Source organism: Poecilia reticulata, chromosome 20 (assembly GCF_904066995.2).
Source record: "Poecilia reticulata chromosome 20, P_reticulata-male-v2, whole genome shotgun sequence".
NCBI lineage: Eukaryota > Metazoa > Chordata > Actinopteri > Cyprinodontiformes > Poeciliidae > Poecilia > Poecilia reticulata.
The window spans coordinates 9,874,035-9,894,744 of record NC_088849.1 but is presented as its reverse complement, the minus strand read 5'-3'; the positions used below and the strand labels follow the sequence as shown (position 1 = coordinate 9,894,744).

The following is a 20,710-nucleotide window of genomic DNA, read 5'->3' as shown; positions in this document are numbered from 1 at the left end:
TGTGGAAACACTAGTGATGGGTCCAGCAACACCGACGCGCCGGCGCATGCATCAAGCCCATAGAACAACACCCGTGTCGGTGCGCGTATTGGTTTCAGCAAGTCACGTGACCAATACAGGAACTGTTTCGAAATGCCACTGGATGCCAAACTGTGTTTATAAGGAAGCGAATCTGTGAAAAGCAGTTGCCAAACAAATTCTTGATTTTTTACATTTTCATCTATGGAGCAGCTTCAAAGGAAATGTTTCTGCAGTGTGGGACCATTTTGATCTTAAATTGGAAAATAAATGTGTTTTCATTTTTGTCGTTTCATCCGGTTCTTGTCAGTTTCTACTTAATCTATATGAACCCAAATTCAGCTGAAACTGACTTTTAGTTTACTTTCATATTATATTCTGCAGGTTAAGTGTCGCATATGTTTGACTAAACTGTCTTATTTAAATAAATCTACCTTTTCAATGCTGAGGCATTATGAGGCCAGGCATGAGAATGAAGTCCCAGATTCACCTAGACAAACTCAGATATGCAGCCATTGTAGAAATTACTCAGTTGCATTTTATAAATTATTTCACATACAGTGAACCCTCGCTGCAACACGGTTCACTTTTCACGGTATCGCTGCTTCGCAGATTTTTTCTGTGTAGTTTTTTTCCCCACATTGTTCTTCGTCCTAATTGACCATATGATTGGTGAGAACAGTCTCCGCGCTACCTGAATGCCAATAACATTACGGTGTTTAATACAGACTGGCCACTCAGAAGATGGAAACTGAAACTTTCAATGTCTGCTGAAAAAAAAAAAACTGTGGCCAGAGGCAGAGCAGAACCCGACCGGAGGCTCGTTTGATGAGATCCATCGCAGCTTGGAGGAGACGCTTTAATGACATGACTGCTGATCACATTAATGCCCGATTGACGCACATCCGCTGACCTGAAAACAGGCTTTGTTCTTTGGTTTCAATGTAGAGTATGTATTTATGCTGTGTAATAACTGTAAAAAATAAAGGTAACTACTTAACGGATTTCGATTATCACGGGTTATTTTCGGAACGCGATCCCTTAGAAAAACAAGGGTTCGCATGTAAATGTAGTGTTTACTTAATGTTTTTCTACAGCAGAAGTTTTGTCAAAAAAGCGTAACAGGCTTAATTTCAAAAGGTTGTAAAAGCTTTTTTTTTCAATAAAAATGTGTGGGGGGAAAAACAGTCCATGGATCCTCATTCCAAACACATTCACTTAAATTTTCACTTTATGGAACATGTTCACTTTCTTTATTGACTGTATATCAAACATATTTTAAATGTAACTGAAGATATGACATAATACAACATATAATATTCAATAAAATACAAAGACTTAAATCTTATTGTACAGACTTGGTCATCAAATCACTACGTTGCCTGTAGGAATTTTTAATGTCCAGCAGGTGTCAGTATTGAGTGACACAGTATCGACACAGTATCAATACAGTGTTGCTATGAGTCGAAACGCCTCATGACGCCTCATTTACCCATCACTAAGAAACACTTTTTTAAATCTTCAAAATGATAGCGGCAAAATCAAAAATGTTTGCTGCACAACCCAGCACAAACATAGCACAAGCGTTTGACACCAATTTTGCTGATTTTATAAAAGTGGGGAAGAACTGGTTTACCTTTTGACCTTTAGCATTTCATCAGTACCTTCAAAGCCAAAGCAGTGCAAGCGGAGTCGAGCTTATTGACACCCATTTTGTTTGATCTGAAGAAGGTGGGGCCACTGGTTGACCTTTGATGATCTCTAGAAACGTTTCTTTATATCTTTAAAATGATAGCAGCACAAATGAAAATGTTTGCTCCACAAACGTTTGACATCAATTTTGTCTGATTTGAAGGTGGGGGAGCCAACTGCCTACTGTCTTAAGAGTTTTTTTTTTTTTTTTTTAAATCAGATACTTGATTTTTTATTTTTTTTAAGTTAGATGTTGCAATCTGTGAAACATGTTAAAATGGAAGAAAGCTGCAAACGTCAAGCATTCACCAGACGAGTATGATAATCTACAAGAAAACGACAGAGAACTTTGCTTTGCGTTGTATTAAAAAGCACTTTATTGAAAAAAGTATTTACATCAGAACCAAAGTTGATGGTGACCATAGAATACAATTACAATATTCCCCTTCACCAACGATTAGCAAAAAACTGCTTAAATCTACAAGGCATCGTTTCTTCCATCCACCGTCGGGACAAAAACAACTTCAGATTCAGTGCAAAACAATCTAAATAGACTTTCTTTTCTCCAATGTGTATGGGAATATTCACTGCAAGTATCACTTGCACTGCTGCACAATCAACTCTACATTATATTATTAATGTACTAGAATTTTTAATAGCCAGCAAATGCAGCAAATAAGATTTTGGTCAAAACCCATTGTTGATATACTATACAAGTACCAAAAGGTGCAGCCAGCGTACTGCGTCAGACATGTCGCACAATGTGTTCGTAATGCTATCTGAGAGCAATGATCCCTTAGAAAGTGAAACAACTTGCCTTCTTGCTAAATCCCACACCTCAATGTGTCCCTTCATCTGCCCACTGATGCACCAAGTTTCCCTTGCTCAGCCAAAAAATAAAAAAAACTGCAATTTGAGTCCATTACTAACCCTTCATGGGAAGTTCAAGGCCCCTATTTCTTCTCCCGTTAACAGAACAGGAGACGTGGAGTGACAGAAAACACAGAAGACTGTCGATATGTTTGATCAGAAGGTTTGTCTTGGGGTCCCGCCTCGAGTTCAATCCATCTTCAGGCTGCGGTAGATGTAGCGAATGAACGCCAGAGAGGCCCAGAACGACACGCTGCCCAGCATCAGCGTGAACACCATCGCCGTCAGCAGCGAGTATCCGAAGAACTCGGAGCTTTGCACCAGGCCGCTCATGGAGGAGCGGTTGCGGTAGTAGAAGACGGAGTAGACGAAGATGAAGAGGCCCGTGGATCCGGTGCTCAGCACGCTCCGCCACCACCACCTGTAGTCCTCGCCCGACAGGAGGAAGTAGGTCAGGGCCACGGAGATGCAGGCGCCCACCGAGAGCAAGATGGCGAAGACGCAGAGCAGGATGCCGTACAGGGTGTAGTGTTCTCTGCCCCAAACGGTGGCGAAGATGTAGTAGAGTTCCACCGAGATGGCACTGAGGGGAGCAGTTTCAGGAAATTATTAAAACAATCTTTCACAGTTTAAGTTTTCCTACATTTTGCTAAAACACGTGTTGCCTTCATACCCACAAATATTTTTTGTGGGTCTAAATTTTTTACATTTCGTCACCTTGCAACCTCTTATTTTAAAAAAACAGAGATTTAATTATTTGTTTATTGGCACATTTTAATGTATTTCTAAAATTGCATATAAGCATAAATGGTTAAATGAAAGAATCTGCACAATATACTATTTTTTAAATCTGATTAATCAATTAATCATTACAATCATGGATAGAAAAATCAATTACTAGAATAATTGTTAGGTACAGCCACACAAAGATGCTAGCAAACCATAATTTTTTTACCCCAATTCTTTGGCAAGGTGCTGTAAATGCTAATTCCAAGCAACCTATGAAAAATCCATTTTTAATCCAATCTGAAGTAAAGCGCTAAAGCTTCCAAATATCTAAAGTTGCACCTCTTGTCGCAAAACCCAGAGCTCACCTGAAAGGCAGGAAGCCGCCGATGGCCATGTGCACGATGGTGTGCTTGTACCAGGGCTGCGGCGGGATCTGCCGGGGGATGTTGCGGGTGCGGCACGGTGCCTGGAAGCTGCCGGCTCGGTTCTTCCCCACGATGCCGCCGATGACGGTGAGGGGGAAGCCCACCAGCACCCAGGCGCCCAGCAGCAGGAGCACGGTGGTGGCCGGCAGAGCCTGGGTGGAGCCGCTCCACCAGTGGACCGAGTTCACTACGCTCCAAGTGAAGAAGAGCGGAGCTGCGGGAAAGCGTGGCCAAGTCAACAAGACGCATCTACCGATTTCCATTTCATGCAACGGCGCCCTGGAGTATATGAGATTGAGCATCGCAGGCCGAGCATGCTGGCGGTGTGTTTCATTAACCTGAACAAAGTGATGCACATTCTAACTGCTGCTAACAACTTACAAGCAAATTATATAAATTGCTTTTACGCTTGATAATCTTCCGTTCTTGATTGCCATAAGTGTTAGATCTGCTTATTTAATTAGATGGCAAACTGCAAACTTTAAAATCTGCTGACTGGATTAGACCTATTCAACCCTAACATTTGCAGCCTTTGCAAGAAACTCGAATCAGGAAGGAAAAAAAAAAATCATCAACTCTTCTGCAGCTTTCACTGCAAACCAGCTGAAGTCTGCTGATCCCAAACATGTGCGACAAAAAGGTAAGATGGCTCCTAAAGCCGGCTGAACACTCCTGAGGGAATGTTTACTTTACATCTGATATGCCTTAATCTATTCTGATTGGTGTAAGGGAGGGTCACTTACTGGTGTCACATTATATCAGAGTATTAAAAAATGACAGTTTTTTATTACTAACATGTTCTATGATGAAGTCCAATGCCCCAATATCAGATGCAGGAGTTTTATTGCAGAGTAACACGATGCTGTTCCTCTCTTACATGTTGGTGCACTCTGCACATTTACCAGTCGCAAAGTCACCAAAAAGTGTTAATTTAAAATTTCATTTATTTAGTAAAATGACATTTATTTTTACCAATCATCAAGAATTCAGGCTGCTTTTTACGCTGTACAACATAGTACAACACTGGCATTGGTTTCATGAATTGAAATGTCTCAGTGCTGTACTGAAACATCCACTCACGACATTCAATACTTTGTATTTTAAGCGCACTGAGGGTTAAAATCATAAACACATGAATCACTATCATTTCCAGCTTTCTCCTCAGCCAATAAAAAGTTATGAGTTTGTACATTCCTGTTCCCCTAAAAATAAAGTTTACAGTACCAGCCTAAAAACTAGTACCATGTAACACAAAAAGACTTTCTACTTTTATAAAATTATTTTTTATTAGACCTGCCTGATATAAGCTACATGTATAAAAACTGGTCATGTATATTAAAATCTCTTTGCTAGTTAAACTTACATAGTAAATCTCAAACAAAATGATTTGAACCTGAAGCGGTGAGGTTCCCACGGCAACCTCACCTGAGAAGAGAGACGATGTGAGGATGATGTTCCACACCCAGCGCTGCCCGTTGATCTGCGTGTAGAAACTGCACGAGACGTAGCCGGACACGCAGCTGGTGAGCGCGTACAGCACGATGGCGGCCGAGTTGATGGCCCCGTGCCGGTGTACGTTGAACATTCCCAGCAATGCCATGACGATAATGGCTGAAGCAGAAAGAGAGCACAAAAGAGCCATTACATCAGAGCTGGGTTATCTTTGCCACGCATTTGTTAAGGTCCTCGTTTCTCTGTATCACGCTTCCTTTATACAAACTTGTAGCAGCCGATTGGAGCTTCCTTTTTCAAACTTGAACTGGGGTATTTCTCTTTTGAACAATCTCGTGTCTTCGCGATTGGTTGTTTGTTCTATACTGCATGTCTGCATGAGGCTGGAGGCTCACCTGTGGCGAGAGTTAAGAACTGAGCTCCGACTCCGAGAACAGCGCACAGAAGGCTTTTAAACGGCGGGAATCTGAAAACATCCGTGTGTATGATTTTCCAGCCGTTATCTCCTTGGTCCAAGTCATCGCAGCCGCCCTCCTCTTCCACATTGTACCTGAAATAAAAGGGCGTTTTGTTTTTTTTAAACACAGAATATGCTAGGGTATCTTCTGCGAGATGCACAAATGCATTCAAGATGGTGACGAAGAAAGATGCCCAGAAAGCAGCTGAAATAAATTTTGCACTGTTCAAAGACGGTTAACACTTCAAATGGTGTTTTGTCCTTGGTAAGAATCACATTTTGTGAATCGATTTGTAAAATAAAATTAGTCCTGACAGGACAAAGCTGGTAAAAGCCATTTCCTTGCTCTACGTTTAGCTTCATACAGAGGGTCTGGACTCTTGGCTATTGAAAAAAGATTGCTTCCTTTCAGATTTTAGATTTTCCTCAATCGCTAACATTTGTTTGTGATGTCTGAAATATGTACTCTGCCTCCCTTTGTACGCAGTCAATAAAAGAAAAAACACCCCACCATTTGGTTGTGGAAATTAACTTCTTATGCACCCAGATCACTTTTAACAACACCAAACACACCAAACATGGAGCAGAAAAGAAGACGAATGCTCACTATAATCCACTTTTTCCTTGACGTCGTGCAAAACCTCAACGCTAAACTCACCAGAAACGGTAAAACCAAAACTGCGTGCACCAGGTTCTTAACGGAACTGTGAATTACCTGGCAAAGTCATTTTTAAGGACCCGCATCAGGATGATAATGACGAAGCCCAGCAGCAGCACCACCAGCACCAGCGAGTTGATGATGGACAACCAGTGGATCTCCAGCGTTTTCGGGAAGAACGAGTAATCTCTAAGGCGCTCGGCTCTCCGGGCGGAAGGCAGGCTGGACTCGTACCAGCGGACGCTGTAGGTGTGCGTGACCGTCAGGCTGCCTCCGCCCACGCCGACCCCGCCCACCGCTGCTCCTGCACCCTCCTCCAAGGGAAAGGGCTTGACGTCCTTCACCGAGACATTGGCAAAGATCACGGAGTCGCCGTTGTACTCGATGTTGAAGTCTAGGTGAGTCCACAAGCCCACCTGATGGAGGAAAGGGGAACAAGAGGAGGTGACAGGTAACTGGGGCAGGCAGACGGCACAAACAGCCACTAAAAACAAAATCTGCGGTTTCTCTCTTCACCTTGTGGCTGTGAGGCAGGAAGCCGCTCTCTTCAATGTATCCCACAAAGCCCCAGATTGGGATATCATCCAGGACAAATTCAAAGTAATACAGCTCCTCGATGGCTTCACGGAGCTCGTCCACCTGAGGCGCATGAAACAGAACAGCTTTTATGAGCAAACAGCGCAACGCATTTTATTTAAAATGAGTCCCTTCAAATATTACCTGTTTTTCCGACAGCGTGAGCTTGCAGAGAGTTTTTCTGTCCACGTTCTCTTGGAAGCGGATGAAATATAAAGACTCTGCCATTCTGTCACCGTCCAGCACTTCGCCCAGACTCAGGGATTTGTGGTGCACCTGAAGAAGAAGAAGAGGTTTTATGATGAGATGTACACCAGCAAAAAAGCCAACGTGAGTAGTGAAGGGGAGCAATGAGCTCAAAACAGAACATACAGTTTATTTACATGAACTATTTCAGTGAGCGTAAACTCTTATTAACCAAACGTTTTAGAGCTGCAAGAGTTTTTGAGAAAACCTACAATAAGTGGACAAAAGTTATCTTTTCTTAATCTCTACTCAGAGCACAGGTATCCTATCTCATTATAGGATAGAAATATATTTTTTTAACAACTTGAGTTAGTATCTTACATGAAAACTTTGAAAGAGCTTAAAGTACATTTTATTCAATTCTATCAGGGTTTCACCAACTCAAATGCAAGACGTTTTTAAGACCATTACAAATTAAATTTAAGAAAGCTAAATGCATGAACTTAGCCCAGCCACCTGGTGATAAAGCAGATGCAAAGCTTGTTAGCAAGAGTATGTTAGCAGTGAGTTATTGGTAGCCTCACTCGTCTGAAGTAACAAATGATGTAGATGTCCGAGTGTGACTCAAATCTGAGGAAATAGTTCCATGAAAAAAAAAAAAAATCATAAAATAGATAATACAAAATGTAAGAGTTGTGATAAATGTATTTAAGGCCAACTTACTTTTTTTTTTATTTTTTAAATCAAGACATTTTAAGGCCTTAACTTTAGATACACAAATTTAGGACTTTTTTAAAACTTTTAAAGGATGTGCGAATACCCGGTTTATAGCAAACCGAGCAATAAATAGGGATAAAAAGTCTTTTTTCCTAATCATGCCGTCACGATGGAAACGTAACATCTTAAAAAATAAAGAAATCTAGCTGTCAAAAACTGACTTAATTTTCTCTCTTAATTTTTCCTACAGTGTCACAGCAGTGAGACTGACTGACCTTATCTGGTCTGCAAACAGGCAGAGTGTAGTAGTGATACGTCTCCTGAGGATTATGGTAAGGGCCCACTTTGTTGACATAAAGAGTCACATTGTCTCCCTTCTTGTAGCTCGCTGCCCAGCCTGAGAACAAGCCCAGGATCAAGAAGCGGAGCACTGCCATCGTCCTCCTGTAGCCGCCTGGGAGCTATCCAGTTCCACCGCGTGCAACACCTGCAGCAGAGACGAACAGTTTGTTTATATGCGTAGAAAATCCCTCCCTTCTAGCACACCATTCCTAACGTTACGTCAGCCTGTTCACTCATTTGGGGTTTTAGCATTTGGGGTTAAGACAGGCAACTATGCACATTTCAATAAACAGAGCAGGAAACTTTGGAAACAACCTTTAACAGTTCACAGGGCCTCCTTTATTGAGAGATGCTGCTCTGGTTGTGTGTGTGCGTCGTGGTTTTCAAGCAATCTCATCAGATTCACTGGGTGAAACGCAGATTCAGTTTCATAAAGCCTTAAAAAACACGTCTTCTGGAAGAAAATCTGAGCTTTATGCATACCGGCAGTGTGACTTTTAAGTGGAAAACCTCATGTTAGGGTAAAGGTAATGCTTTGGAACCATTATACTCAAAATGGATGAAATAAATTGGCATTAGAATGTCATTCTTTGTACAATAAGCTGTGTTCACTTTTACTATGAGTTACGAGTACAAAAGAAAAGCAAACAGGTGTAACTAGCTTGTGAGGTTGGTTGTGGAAAGAGACTGAAGGACAATTATTGCAGTTATATAATTTTAGCACTTGAGAAGCCACTGTGTGAAGTGTTTCCTCTTTGGACTTATTTGCAAAGCAGAATTTTATGACAGTAACTGTTGTCTCATTCTATTTAGCATATTTGGGAGAATTTGACAGCATATAAACGTATTTTGGCTGGAAACATAACTAGATAACTCAGGGGTTTTCAAACAATCATCAACTTAATGCAAACCCAATTTTCCAACTACCAACATTTTTATTAAAAACTACTGGACAAGAAGTCCTGGATTCTTTACAGCCTGTTTTGATGTTATAAAAAAAACCCAGAAAAAACCCCAGCAAACATGACATAAAAATATCATTTCTAGCCTTCAAGAGTGGCATCCTGTGATTCCATTTCTTACTCAAAAGAGGACATTTCCAAATTTGTATGCAAGAAAAGATTAAACATGGATGCCTTGAGTATAAAAGTGACAAGTGCAGTGAAAGTAAAAATTCTGAGTTATTTCCTCACCTGATGATTTGCATCTCCATAATTCTGTTTGCATGCACTCCTATAAGGCCAACTTTAGTGATCATGTTGTATAAATCTAAATGCAGACAAATACACTGATATTGGACTATATCTAAGATAGTCCTTAAGCATTTTAACTAGCAATTCACAGAGGTCTTCCACCTTCCCAAACTTGGCAAACATGGCATTTCCACACGAGTCTCAGTTGTTTATTCAGGTTGATTGCAACACAAGCCGTACATGTTTCAAGCTGATCGGCTGGCCATGGAATTCTAACAACTTTACATGTAGATGCTTAGATTTCTTCTTGTTTGAGCCAATTTGACAATGACAACCCCCCCCCCCCCACCCCCCCTCCCAAAGCTGTGATCGATACGGTGGTGGAAGCGAAAGCAAAAGATGACGTTGACAGTACGAATCTGTTTCCACTACCTGTTGGAATTTTCTCTTTGATTAGATTCTTGACAAATGTTGGTTAATGCAGGTTTTTAGCTGGTATCATCTTTAATAATAAGGTTCGCAACCAGCACAGCAACATGCTATCAGAAACATACTCTACCACTACCATTTAGCACTACAATGACACTAATTGCAACTCCCGGTGCATACATGGCGGGTCCAACTGCTAGGATGGGTTAATTATAAATCTGACTGCCCTTGTAATCATTGTCTGTGAAAGCGGCAAGTGATGCTGTACTTCTGGAACTCAACTGACCTCTTCATGTTTTGTTTTGTTGGGGTTTTTTTTCCAAAGAGGAAATTATCTCTTTGAAGGGGAAAACATACAAATAAAGATAAACCCCTCAAAATATCAATGGAAGTACTTAAAAGAACCAATCAGTCAGTGCATGCCTCATGTGATGTCACTGGAGGAATGTGTGAGTGGAATCATATATTTGAGAGGTTAAGTTTTTATGTTGATAGAAAATGACAGAAAAATAAACAACAAAATTACAATAATGTGCTCTATCGGTGAAAAAGCACAACTAAAGTGGGTTTGGTCGACTTTACAGAAAATCTGTTGAGTAGCTTTAAACAAACCATGAGTTTTTGGGGATTCCCCCCCTTTACATATACCTAGACATTTTAAAAACAATACACGTATGGAGATTTTCGTTCTAAAGCAGACATGATTTACAATTATTGAAAATGTCTTAGTCAAGTTGCTAAACTCTGATCTGCGAGTCTCACCGTCCTGACACCTCGGTCCCGGTGCTGCAGAACCAACTAAACCAGTCTGGTCGCCGGATTTCTCGGACTCCAGGCCCTGATGGTCCGCTCGGCTCCGATAACGCTCACCGAGAAGCCCTAACGTTGCAGCCGAACACCGGTGACATCCTGGATGACGTGCATTAAAAACGATCCTCTCCGATAATATCTGTACACTCTGTACTTTTACTGACAAAAGTAGGAGAAGAAAACGGGCTCCGACTACACGTCACCTAAAGAAATAAAAATAATGACGACTCGCTTCAGTTTTCCGGGGAAGGCGGAGAATCACGAAGTACACACCTGTAATGTTATCGTTATTTTAACAGTTGTAATGTTTTGCCTTCTTTTAAATCATTACAACTTCTGTTTCCCACATGAAAAAACACCAAAAGTGGGATTAAAGCGTTTGGAGCTGATAGCACAACGTATTCACTGTCTTCTATACGGACCGGATTTCCTTCAAGCTCAATGAACCAATCCGGTGTCCCTTTTGGACTTCCGTATTAAAGCTCAGACCAGTTTAATCGCACCAGCGCTAACAATGTGCACGTCTGCGTGATTCCATGGCGCTGATATGCTCGACATTTTGACTAGTAATGCCTCCTAATTCATTTCCCGCGAAACTATCACAGTTTCTGGCGCTCGAGACGTTGTAGCAACTGGGTAAACTAGGCTAACAGGTGAGTCTGAGTAAACAATTAAAACTACTGACCTTTACAACAAAATACAACGTCAGAACTGTATGTAGACGTTCACTATGATTATTATAGGTCATATTGAAGCGCTTTAATTAACCGAAGCTTCTTTTAGCAGCAACGTTAATCTTCGCACCATATTAGCAAAGTAAAACATCGAATTTAAGGTGGCTTGCAGTAACTTAATGTGTGTTAACTTACTCATCCTACATATTTATATGTTTTTTGTTTTACAAAGACGTATCCTTTTACTCGGCGTGGACCCCTCGCTGCAGTGTGTTGATATGTAATTGTAAGCACGCTTTCCGCTGTTATCTCTGCACATTTCTAACAGCATTATTTTTCAGATAACATCTCACAATGGGAATTCACGGACTGGCCAAGCTAATAGCTGATCATGCCCCCGGTGCCATCAAAGAACAGGACATCAAAAGCTACTTCGGTAATTCTAACGTATTACTTTTTCTACATGTAATTTGTAAGGTCACAAGAATCGCAAATACATGTTTAGTGTCATTGTTGGAATAAAACGTATGTCAGTCGTGTTATTAAACTTTTTTTTTTTTTTTTTTATTAACCATACAGTGAGATTAAACATAAAATAATCTTAATGTTTTAATTGCTTTTTGTAGGCAGGAAAATTGCTATCGATGCCTCCATGTGCATCTACCAGTTCCTGATTGCTGTCCGACAGGATGGGAACGTTCTGCAGAGTGAAGACGGAGAGACTACAAGGTGCAGCATAAATGATTTTATTTCTGACCATATTTGCAGTATGCATTGGATACACTAGTTTTTCCCAGAGCAGTAGCCTACCCCCACTGCATGAAGTAAAGAGGTTTGTGACTTTCCCTTTTTCTAGCCACTTGATGGGAATGTTCTACCGCACAATCCGCATGTTGGAGAACGGGATCAAGCCGGTGTATGTGTTTGATGGGAAACCTCCACAGCTCAAGTCAGCTGAGGTTTGTATGGACTCTTGTCGGGCACGGGCTGATAAGAGGTCACGGAGTACATAAACTGAGTTTAGACCATGACTTTTTAAAGTTTGTGCAAATGACAGTCCAATGTTTCCACCAATGTTTTCTTTGTTTAGCTGGAGAAGAGAGGGGAGAGGAGAGCAGAAGCTGAGAAAATGCTTGCCAAAGCTCAGGAATTGGGTAAAAAAAAAAAATTTCAATTGTTATTTTAGTAACAAAACTTTGCATCCTTTCTTTTCCCCTCACTGATGTGAAAATGAAAAGAATAAGGAATATGAGTCCTGTTTATTATTATTTTTACTTCCTCAAACCAGGTGAACAAGAGAATATCGACAAGTTCTCCAAGCGACTCGTGAAAGTCACCAAGCAGCATAACGACGATTGCAAGAAGCTACTGGCCTTGATGGGAGTGCCTTATATCGAGGTACCATTAAAAGCTGCTTTACTTCTCTTACTTAAAAATTGAAAAGAATTTAAAGAATTTTCTGTGTGTCTTGGCTCTACGATGAATTTGCAGATTTACAGTACTTGAATATATTTCAGTTGCTACTGAAGAAATGTGCGTAAATAAATGTGCTACGTGATTTTTTTGTTTGTTTTTTTAGGCTCCGTGTGAGGCTGAAGCCAGCTGTGCTGCTCTGGTTAAAGAAGGGAAGGTCTTTGCTACAGCAACGGAGGATATGGACGGACTGACCTTTGGGACGAATGTCCTGCTAAGACATCTCACTGCCAGTGAAGCAAAGTACAAACCTTTATTTATTTCTACTCCTTTTTCAATCATTTCATACAGATAAAAATGAACCTTCTGTTTATGTCGAGTGCTTATATATTTAATTTTTAAATGCCTTTTTTTTTTTTTTTGCTGCAGAAAACTTCCTGTTCAGGAATTTCACTTTAATCGCATCCTGCAGGACATCGGTCTGACCAGTGAGCAGGTGGGTTGTTACTGTTACAGTAAGTATTTGCTGCAAAACAGTAAATGCTTATTGTCTGTGCAGCGCAGGACTCAACTATCAGTCTTTGCTTCTTCCAGTTCGTAGACCTTTGTATTCTGTTGGGTTGTGACTACTGCGGCACCATCAAGGGAATCGGTCCCAAGCGAGCCATCGACCTGATGCGGCAGCACGGCTCCATCGAGGAAATCCTGGAGAACATTGATACAAATGTAAGTTAAATCTTTTTTTTTTCTCTCTCTTACTGAGATTCTTTCTGTGTTTTATGTAGAACAAGCGGAAGCATTTTCACAAGCGATGCATGTTAAGCTGCAGCACTTAGAGAAATGTTTTTATTTTTATTTTTTAAAACACCGACAAGGATGCATACAGCTTACAAAAAAATTGACAAAATGTGTCTTGCAGATGATAAAAATCACACCTCATGCTTACGTTAGTTTTTTGTGCATTTTATTTGAATGCATTTTGAATTAAAAATACCTTTTCTGAATTCTTGTAAAACTCAGAATGGAGATTAGTCTGTAAGTACTGTACAGATGTTTCCCACAATTTCTCCATGTTTCATTTTATTATTAAAAATAGCTGTTTGAAAGAACTTTATAGAAACATGTTTACTTGACTTCCCATTATACATTTATCTAACCATTCACAATGTTTGTTGAGTCAGTGGAAACATGTATGTAGTCAAATATATATATATTAAAAAAAGTATTTTGAATAATGTCTGCATTTTTAGCTAACCTCATCTTTCAACTTCATGATATGTGTTGGGTCACTCCTGTTCATCTTTTTACTAGATGGTAAATAAATGAATTGTGGTCAAACCAGGCAGCAGATGTGATTTTTTTTGTTTTTGTTTGCATTTTGTTCACCTTCTTGCAGAAGCATCCGGCCCCAGAGGACTGGCTGTACAAAGAAGCGAGGAATTTGTTTTTGAAGCCAGAGGTGGTGGATTCTTCCACAGTGGACCTGAAGTGGAAGGAGCCTGATGAGGAGGCTCTGATCCAATTCATGTGCAGTGAGAAACAGTTCAGGTGAGCTGACTGGAGACTCATTCTGGATTTTTAAACCTTTTTTTTTTTTTTTTTTTTTGCATATGATGCTAGAACTATTGTAATGTTTGCTAGACGAACTGCTTTTACATCGTTAATCCACTAGTCTCCGCTGTTGGCTGTTTTTAAATGCAGTAGCTTTATATTCCTTTTAGTCATTTTTGAAGGATATTGTCCACTTGTCACTTCAGCCAGTTAAAATGGTCTTATTTCTCCCTGATTACCTGCATACAGCAGTATTTTTTTTAAGTTCTGAGTCATTTTTGTGTGTTTTCAGTGAGGACAGGATCCGTAACGGCTGTAAAAAGATAATGAAGAGCAGACAAGGAAGCACACAGGGAAGACTGGACTCTTTCTTTTCCGTCACTGGTTCACTTTCCTCAAAAAGGAAGGTATGCAGACTTCAGCGGAACGCTAACCTGATGGTTATTTCAAATGTTATTTTTAAATTGACGTTATTTGTGGTTCCTCATGTTTTTGAGACTCGGTTATATATTGATCAACTAGAAAAATATTAAGTATTTCCTGTTTTATTTCTGTATTCTTAGGAACCGGAGACCAAAGGATCTGCAAAGAAAAAACAGAAAACTGGAGCAACTCCAGGCAAATTTAAGAAGGGCAAATAGACTGAACTCTGATCACTGTTGATGTTACTGTTATGTATACAACGTATTAAATAAGAACTATAACTTCAAAATGCTGCACAGAAGGAGCTATAGTTAAATCATGATTTCATTTCAATATTTCTTGTTTATGACCAACCACAATCCAAGCTGGCTGTATTTTAAGGTGCTGAATGCTTGAAATAAAAAATCTTATTTTGTAGTGAAAGCTGTCGCCTGACTTTTGATTCATTTTTATTAACACTTGAAATCTCGGCCGATGGATTGGAAGCTCACCATGGACAGATTACTTAAAAATAAGTGGAAGTAAAAACAGCTGACTCATCTTCAAATATTTTCTGCATCATTTACAGAAATAGCGGAAAATGACTGGACAGGGAGTATTAGGTTCACATGGACTCAGAAATATTTGTTTGAACTGAAAAATGTTTCTTCCTCTTTTATTTTTATTGGTTATGTTAGAGATTTTTTGGTATTATCATTTTGTTGTTACTTTAGTTCATATTCAGTCTAATGTTAGAGCAGATTAAAATGTTCTCTTCTTTAGTGTGTGTATTAACTGACCTGGGGGGTCACAGCTGCCTGTTCATCTTCAGGTGAAACAGTTTGACCAAGATTTGAACCGGGCTCAGGCCGTAAATCAGATATCGCATCTGGAACTGGGTTGCTAGTTGTTTAGGTAAATTGTTTTACGACCTTTGCTGTGTTTAGGTAAAATGTTTTACGACCTTTGCTGTTTTTTCTCTGCTGTCTATCTTGCCTATCCTCCCTCTTTGAAGTTTGAAAATAAAAGACAAGCTTTACCCAAAGATTTTCAGAACGCTCTATGAACAGCTCGGAGGAGCAATTGATAGAGTTTGTTCTCCTTTGCAAAGTTTGTCATAAAATTCATATACGTTGTCTGTGGTTCTTTTATGTAGGTTCTAGGAAAATACCTATCAGGTTACATTTGGATTCAGTACAAAAAAGGATAAAGAATGAAATTACATGGACCGGAAAATCGGAGAATGCAACAAGATGAGTAGAAGTATATTTGAGACGAGACAATCGCTTTCAAAATATGACCAGCTTTGAGTACCATCATGCAACTTGTTGCCTTCAGAAGTCAATCACTTTGTACATTTTGTCTGCAATTTAATTTTCCTAAAGAAATCCGACTGTTCTGTGAAGGCCTCTGTTGTAAAGCTGTAAGAAAAGTGTGTAGTGATGCGTGTGGAAGAAGATGCTCTGGTGAGACGAAGCCAGAATTGGTATATAACGAATTCCTGTGTCATGTTTCCATCATGCTGTGAAGATTTCCTTCTGCAGTGACACAGAAGCTGATGGGAAAACAACTGAGCCCAAAAATCTGCTAAAGAAGGGCCGAGTCAAAGTCCAATTCTAAATCCAGAGAATCTGTGGCGAGACTTGAAAATTAAAGTATCCCATCGACAGTCACGCTTTCTAAAGACATACCTCAAAATACAGCAAAATGTAGTTTAGTCTGCAAAGCACTGAGTCAAAAGTATCGACTATGAATGAAAGTCACCCTTAGATTTTATTCGCAAAACATTTTTGAAAAATTATAATTTCTCATCTTTTTGACGTAAAATCCGTGTTAAAAAAAATATGAAGGTTTGCATTTGCGACATGATCTAATGTGAAAAAGCAAACTTGAGGGTGTCGCTTTGATGAGTCGGATGCTAAATGAAGCCGGAGGGGCGAGTCAGATTGGGTCGGGTCGGTGCCCTGATACGAATGATTAACACTGGACTTTCTTTCTGGCAGGATATTGAGCAAAATAACATTTTACCAAGAGGCATCATGTGATAGTTTGCAACTGTGCAACCATTTGAATTAGTCTTTCTCTGAAGGAGCTTCCTCTTTTTCTTCTCCACTCTTTCTGTTCAGCAAACAAAGAAATGAAGTCCTTTCAAATACAGCTATTATTAAAATCAAGTCACTGCGTAAAGAAAGGACGTCTTGTGTGCTGGTCAGGTAAGAAAAACATTTCTAACATTTTTTTTCATTGTAGTTACTGTATCTGCTGATGCCTTAGTTTTACTTCATCTTCCATATAAAAAAAAGAAAAAGATTCCCACTCTGATTTCACAGATTTACAGAAATGATTGTACTAAAAGACAAAAAATACATTTGCCAAAACTGAATTATTGTGGGTATAAAGAAGGAAAACTATTTAGCATAGAGTGAAATCAAGTCAATTCTCAAATTATTTCTGTTTGTTTGCGAATCAGCAGCTTCCTGGATGTGTTTCAGTTTGGCAATCGTCTGTTCCTTACTAACTTTTCAGTTGGTCTCAGGTAGGCTTTTCAACAATTATCATTGAAAAACACATTTAAAAAAAGCAATGCTGAGTATGTTAGTACATGCCTAAAAAGTTAGATTTGTGTTGACGCCGGGTGTGTATTTTGCTGACCATGACGATGCATTTTCAGGTGCTGCGGACGATTGTGAGACTAATAAGAAACCAGAGATGGTCATCACAACGCCAGAAAAACTGGAAGCACTGAGTGGATCGTGCCTACAAGTCCCATGCAACTTTTCTGCTAAAAAAAGTGCAAGCTTTACGGGAAAAAACTTTGGGGTGTGGATCAAATCAGATTCTAGATTTAAAGAATCCCCGACAAATGTGATTTTCAACAGCAGTGGGTCGATAAAAACGTATCCGCTGGAAATTACGGGGAACCTGGAGAGACAAAACTGCACAACTGTGTTTCAAAACTTGGCTCGCAAACATTCAGACATATACTTCTTCAGAATTGAACATACGCAGTTCAAGGCAACAGCTTCCTGCAGTGGATTTCACTTAACAGTCAAAGGTGAGAAATTGTGAATTATTAAACAGAGTGTTAACTTCATGCCTATTGTGATTTTATTTTAGATATACACCAGTCTAATATGTGTTTATTTTAAATTTTGTTTACAGACCGATGACCGTGTCATAGCTTTGTAAGATTCTGAGCAATTAGGTTAAAAGTGGTATTTTAAGATTTATGTAGAGTGAGTAGCTGAGAAAGAGAGGAAACTTTCACTGCTTGAAAGTGAAAATCACCAGAAATTGTTTCTATAATGCATATTTTAACATGTTTATTTGATGTGAATCCCCAGATTCTCCTTGGAGTCCCAGTATTAATGTTCCCTCTGACCTGAAGGAGCATCAGTCTGTCACTGTAACCTGCTCAGCTTTCACTCCCTGTCCAAACTCACCTCCTGAACTCACCTGGAATCTCCAACAAGACTCTCTCAGTCAAACACAGGAAAACACAGATGGAACTTTTACAACTAAAATCCAGGAGAACATCACTCTATCAGACACACATGATGGATACAACATCAGATGTTCTGCCAGATATCCTGTGATTGGAGGAAACAAGACAGCAGAGACAGAAGTGACTCTCAGTGTTTCATGTAAGTGATCCTATCAGCAGGTCATGGTTCAGCTGTTTCTGATCAATAAAGTTCATGTGTCTCATTTTCCTCAGATGCTCCTAGAAACACCTCAGCATCCATCAGTCCATCAGGTTTGGTGTCAGCAGGTAGCTGGGTGGAGCTGAGCTGCTCCAGCAGAGCCAAACCTCCACCCAGATTCACCTGGTTCAAGAACAGCAAACATGGAGCCATTAATGTGTCTGTGGGGCCGATTTACAGACTTCAGAGGACCAACATGACAGACTTGGAAAGTTATTACTGTGAGGCTGAAAATATTCTGGGGATTCAGATAGTAACATTGAATCATTTTAAAGACCACGGTAATTTCTATATGTTGGTTATGTTGATATATGATGTTAAAGTGCTCCAAAACTAAACCCTTACTTGTGTTACGCGTGTCCAAATGCCTCCACATATTTTCATAAATGGTAGCGGAAGAAATACTATTTATAAATAAATTACATTTTGGGTTTGTTTTAATAAATAAGAACTGGATACAATATTTTGAAGTTTAGTAAAAAAATAAAATAAAATAAAAATGGAAAAAACAGTGCAGTTGATTTATTGGCTACAAATGAAAATAAGCTTCAAACCAAATTGAAAACGAGAGGAAGAGCAGGGGATTTTTGGAAATGAGATAATAAGTAATGTATGTGAGAATTGGAAAGGTTTTTTTTGTTGTTTATGCAGGCCTTCGGTGTTGAATCCATTCTCTTATTTCTAGAAACATTGATTGCGAAATCTCATTTAACTTGCGCTGCTGTTTTTGGTATTTTACGGATAGAAACAGATGCATTGTGGGGAGAAGCTGCTGGCGGATTTACTGCGATCATCATTCTGATCTGTGGCGCTTACATCCTTTGGTAAGCACGATGTATAATCCATCTGTCTGATTTAGAAAAAGTCACTTAGAAGAAATCAGAAATTCGGTCGTTATGGTGGATTTACTTTGAAAATGTTGAGCCAACAATTCTTTTGTTCTGCTTTTTATTTTTTCTAGGCGCTTGAAGTTTAAACGTTCAGCTTTCCATCAGTCTCAGGTGAGAAAGTACAAGCATCCTGTCAGAAAACCACGTTTTTATGTTTATCTTTCAAGGTATTGGCAAACATCTATGTTTGTGGTTTACATGTCCTAAAATAATAAATTGTTTTGACTGTATCTCAGTTAAACCCTAAGATGAGGGGGGGGGGGTGGAAAAGCGAATTCAGCTGAATCAGCGTCTGCATTTTGCCCCCCCCCCCGCACCCCCCCCCCCGCCCCGCCCCCCTCTCCCAGAATTCGGGTTTCCAAGAGCCTACCATCACCGCAGAAAACCAGGACATCCATTATGGAGACATTGACTTCTCTGCGATGAGACCGTCGCTTAAAATGGCCCGAGACGAGACAGATCAGCAGAATGTTATGTATTCAGAAGTGAAAGTGTGCCGAACTGGAAACTGGACGGAATCTGTGGACGGCCTCTACGCTCAGGTGAAGAAGAATCCAGTCAAGCCGCATTTCACCTCGTGAAACTTTATCGCACAGATACGTTTGACGTTTTTCTCTGAACTCTTCAAACACAAACAGCTGTTTTAATTTTTAAATTTTTTTTTACGGGGGGGGTGGGGGGGGGGTTCCGATATTTCGTGTTTCCTTCCACAGACTATTCACAGTAGTTTGCTATTTGTGAAAAGCAAACTACTTTGAGAGGATTTAGACGTTTACTGTCCAGTTAGACAGCGCATTTATTCCCAAGATTTAACTTCCTGGTTGATGTCTTGAGACGTTGCTTCATTTCCACATATTGCTCCTTTCTCATGAAGCCATCTTCTTCTTTTTTTTTTAATTTTTTATTTTTAAGCGCACCAGTCCCTCCTGCAGCAAAGCAACAACATCCTTCCATCTCCATGCTTTCTCCTTTCCTTTTTCCTCAAAATGAAACGTCATTATGCCCAACCGCTTCAACTTTAATTTTATCGGACGTCTGTCCTTTTTTTTTTTTTTTTCCTGCAATTTACGTCAATTTTCCGATCATGTTATGCAGTTCCACTCCTAACGACGCTCTCTTATCCAGAGCACCTTTCAGAGAAACACGTGTGAAGAAGGTTACAGGGGGGAAATGCTTGCTCTAGAGTGGACAACGTTGATTGTGAAGGGAAAAAAAGTGAGTCCATGCTGTCAATGATCACATATTCACAGATCATGTACTAATGAATAAACCAGTCACAAATGAGACGTAGTTGATTTATTCTGTAAATAGATTTTCACTTAAATAAAAAGAAAACGATAAAAAGTATTGCTTAAGAGATGCAAGTAGGATATCGGTATGGTACCTAGTGGTTAAGAGTGTCACTATTTAATGCTCGAAATATTAGATTTTAGAGTTATTTGCGTAAAAGAAGGAAGAAATCAAACATCTGGCAGCTATTTGTTGTAATAAAATTACTTTAAAACAAATATCTACTTTAAAC

At 39.7% G+C, this 20,710-nt stretch overlaps 3 protein-coding genes across 4 annotated transcripts; 2 read left to right on the top strand and 1 right to left on the bottom strand.

The window, feature by feature from the left end:
- Window positions 1–2,063: 2,063 nt before the first annotated feature.
- Window positions 2,064–10,980, bottom strand: tm9sf1 (transmembrane 9 superfamily member 1). The gene is made up of 9 exons (XM_008438673.3): window positions 10,507–10,980; window positions 8,056–8,267; window positions 7,022–7,153; window positions 6,818–6,940; window positions 6,359–6,717; window positions 5,582–5,736; window positions 5,160–5,345; window positions 3,675–3,948; window positions 2,064–3,163 (listed from the first exon to the last, which is right to left on the bottom strand). Exons 2-9 carry the CDS (start codon window positions 8,215–8,217, stop codon window positions 2,770–2,772), a joined length of 1,785 nt encoding a protein of 594 aa, XP_008436895.1. The 5' UTR covers window positions 8,218–8,267; window positions 10,507–10,980; the 3' UTR covers window positions 2,064–2,769.
- An 87-nt stretch (window positions 10,981–11,067) lies between these two features.
- Window positions 11,068–15,038, top strand: fen1 (flap structure-specific endonuclease 1). Its single transcript, XM_008438674.3, has 12 exons — window positions 11,068–11,207; window positions 11,570–11,664; window positions 11,855–11,957; window positions 12,085–12,187; window positions 12,319–12,382; window positions 12,517–12,626; window positions 12,808–12,944; window positions 13,071–13,137; window positions 13,236–13,367; window positions 14,038–14,189; window positions 14,485–14,599; window positions 14,756–15,038. Exons 2-12 carry the CDS (start codon window positions 11,583–11,585, stop codon window positions 14,831–14,833), a joined length of 1,143 nt encoding a protein of 380 aa, XP_008436896.1. The 5' UTR covers window positions 11,068–11,207; window positions 11,570–11,582; the 3' UTR covers window positions 14,834–15,038.
- Window positions 15,039–15,122: 84 nt separating this feature from the next.
- On the top strand, window positions 15,123–19,862 carry LOC103456535 (sialic acid-binding Ig-like lectin 13). 2 transcript variants are annotated; one of them, XM_081601437.1, is made up of 9 exons: window positions 15,123–15,282; window positions 15,773–16,807; window positions 17,068–17,130; window positions 17,266–17,649; window positions 17,939–18,238; window positions 18,313–18,579; window positions 19,044–19,122; window positions 19,260–19,299; window positions 19,536–19,862. In XM_081601437.1, the coding sequence occupies exons 2-9, from the start codon at window positions 16,732–16,734 to the stop codon at window positions 19,767–19,769; spliced, it is 1,443 nt and encodes a 480-aa protein (XP_081457563.1). In that variant the 5' UTR covers window positions 15,123–15,282; window positions 15,773–16,731; the 3' UTR covers window positions 19,770–19,862. The 2 variants fall into 2 exon arrangements, with proteins under 2 accessions (XP_081457563.1, XP_081457562.1); XM_081601436.1 differs by having other exon boundaries at window positions 17,065–17,130.
- Window positions 19,863–20,710: the final 848 nt, after the last annotated feature.

What these genes read in the sequence shown, in the direction of transcription:
- tm9sf1 (XM_008438673.3), bottom strand. Translation starts at nt 8,217, where the DNA reads ATGGCAGTGCTCCGCTTCTTGATCCTGGGCTTGTTCTCAGGCTGGGCA. An exon ending in TCCTGCCTCACAGCCACAAG is followed by an intron (nt 6,718 to 6,817) that starts GTGAAGAGAGAA and finishes TTCCTCCATCAG; the next exon opens with GTGGGCTTGTGGACTCACCT. An exon ending in GGCGGCTTCCTGCCTTTCAG is followed by an intron (nt 3,164 to 3,674) that starts GTGAGCTCTGGG and finishes TGCTCCCCTCAG; the next exon opens with TGCCATCTCGGTGGAACTCT.
- fen1 (XM_008438674.3), top strand. Translation starts at nt 11,583, where the DNA reads ATGGGAATTCACGGACTGGCCAAGCTAATAGCTGATCATGCCCCCGGT. An exon ending in GAAGACGGAGAGACTACAAG is followed by an intron (nt 11,958 to 12,084) that starts GTGCAGCATAAA and finishes CCCTTTTTCTAG; the next exon opens with CCACTTGATGGGAATGTTCT. An exon ending in TCGGTCTGACCAGTGAGCAG is followed by an intron (nt 13,138 to 13,235) that starts GTGGGTTGTTAC and finishes TGCTTCTTCCAG; the next exon opens with TTCGTAGACCTTTGTATTCT.
- LOC103456535 (XM_081601436.1), top strand. Translation starts at nt 16,732, where the DNA reads ATGAAGTCCTTTCAAATACAGCTATTATTAAAATCAAGTCACTGCGTA. An exon ending in ACGTCTTGTGTGCTGGTCAG is followed by an intron (nt 16,808 to 17,064) that starts GTAAGAAAAACA and finishes TTTGCGAATCAG; the next exon opens with CAGCTTCCTGGATGTGTTTC. An exon ending in ATTTCACTTAACAGTCAAAG is followed by an intron (nt 17,650 to 17,938) that starts GTGAGAAATTGT and finishes GTGAATCCCCAG; the next exon opens with ATTCTCCTTGGAGTCCCAGT.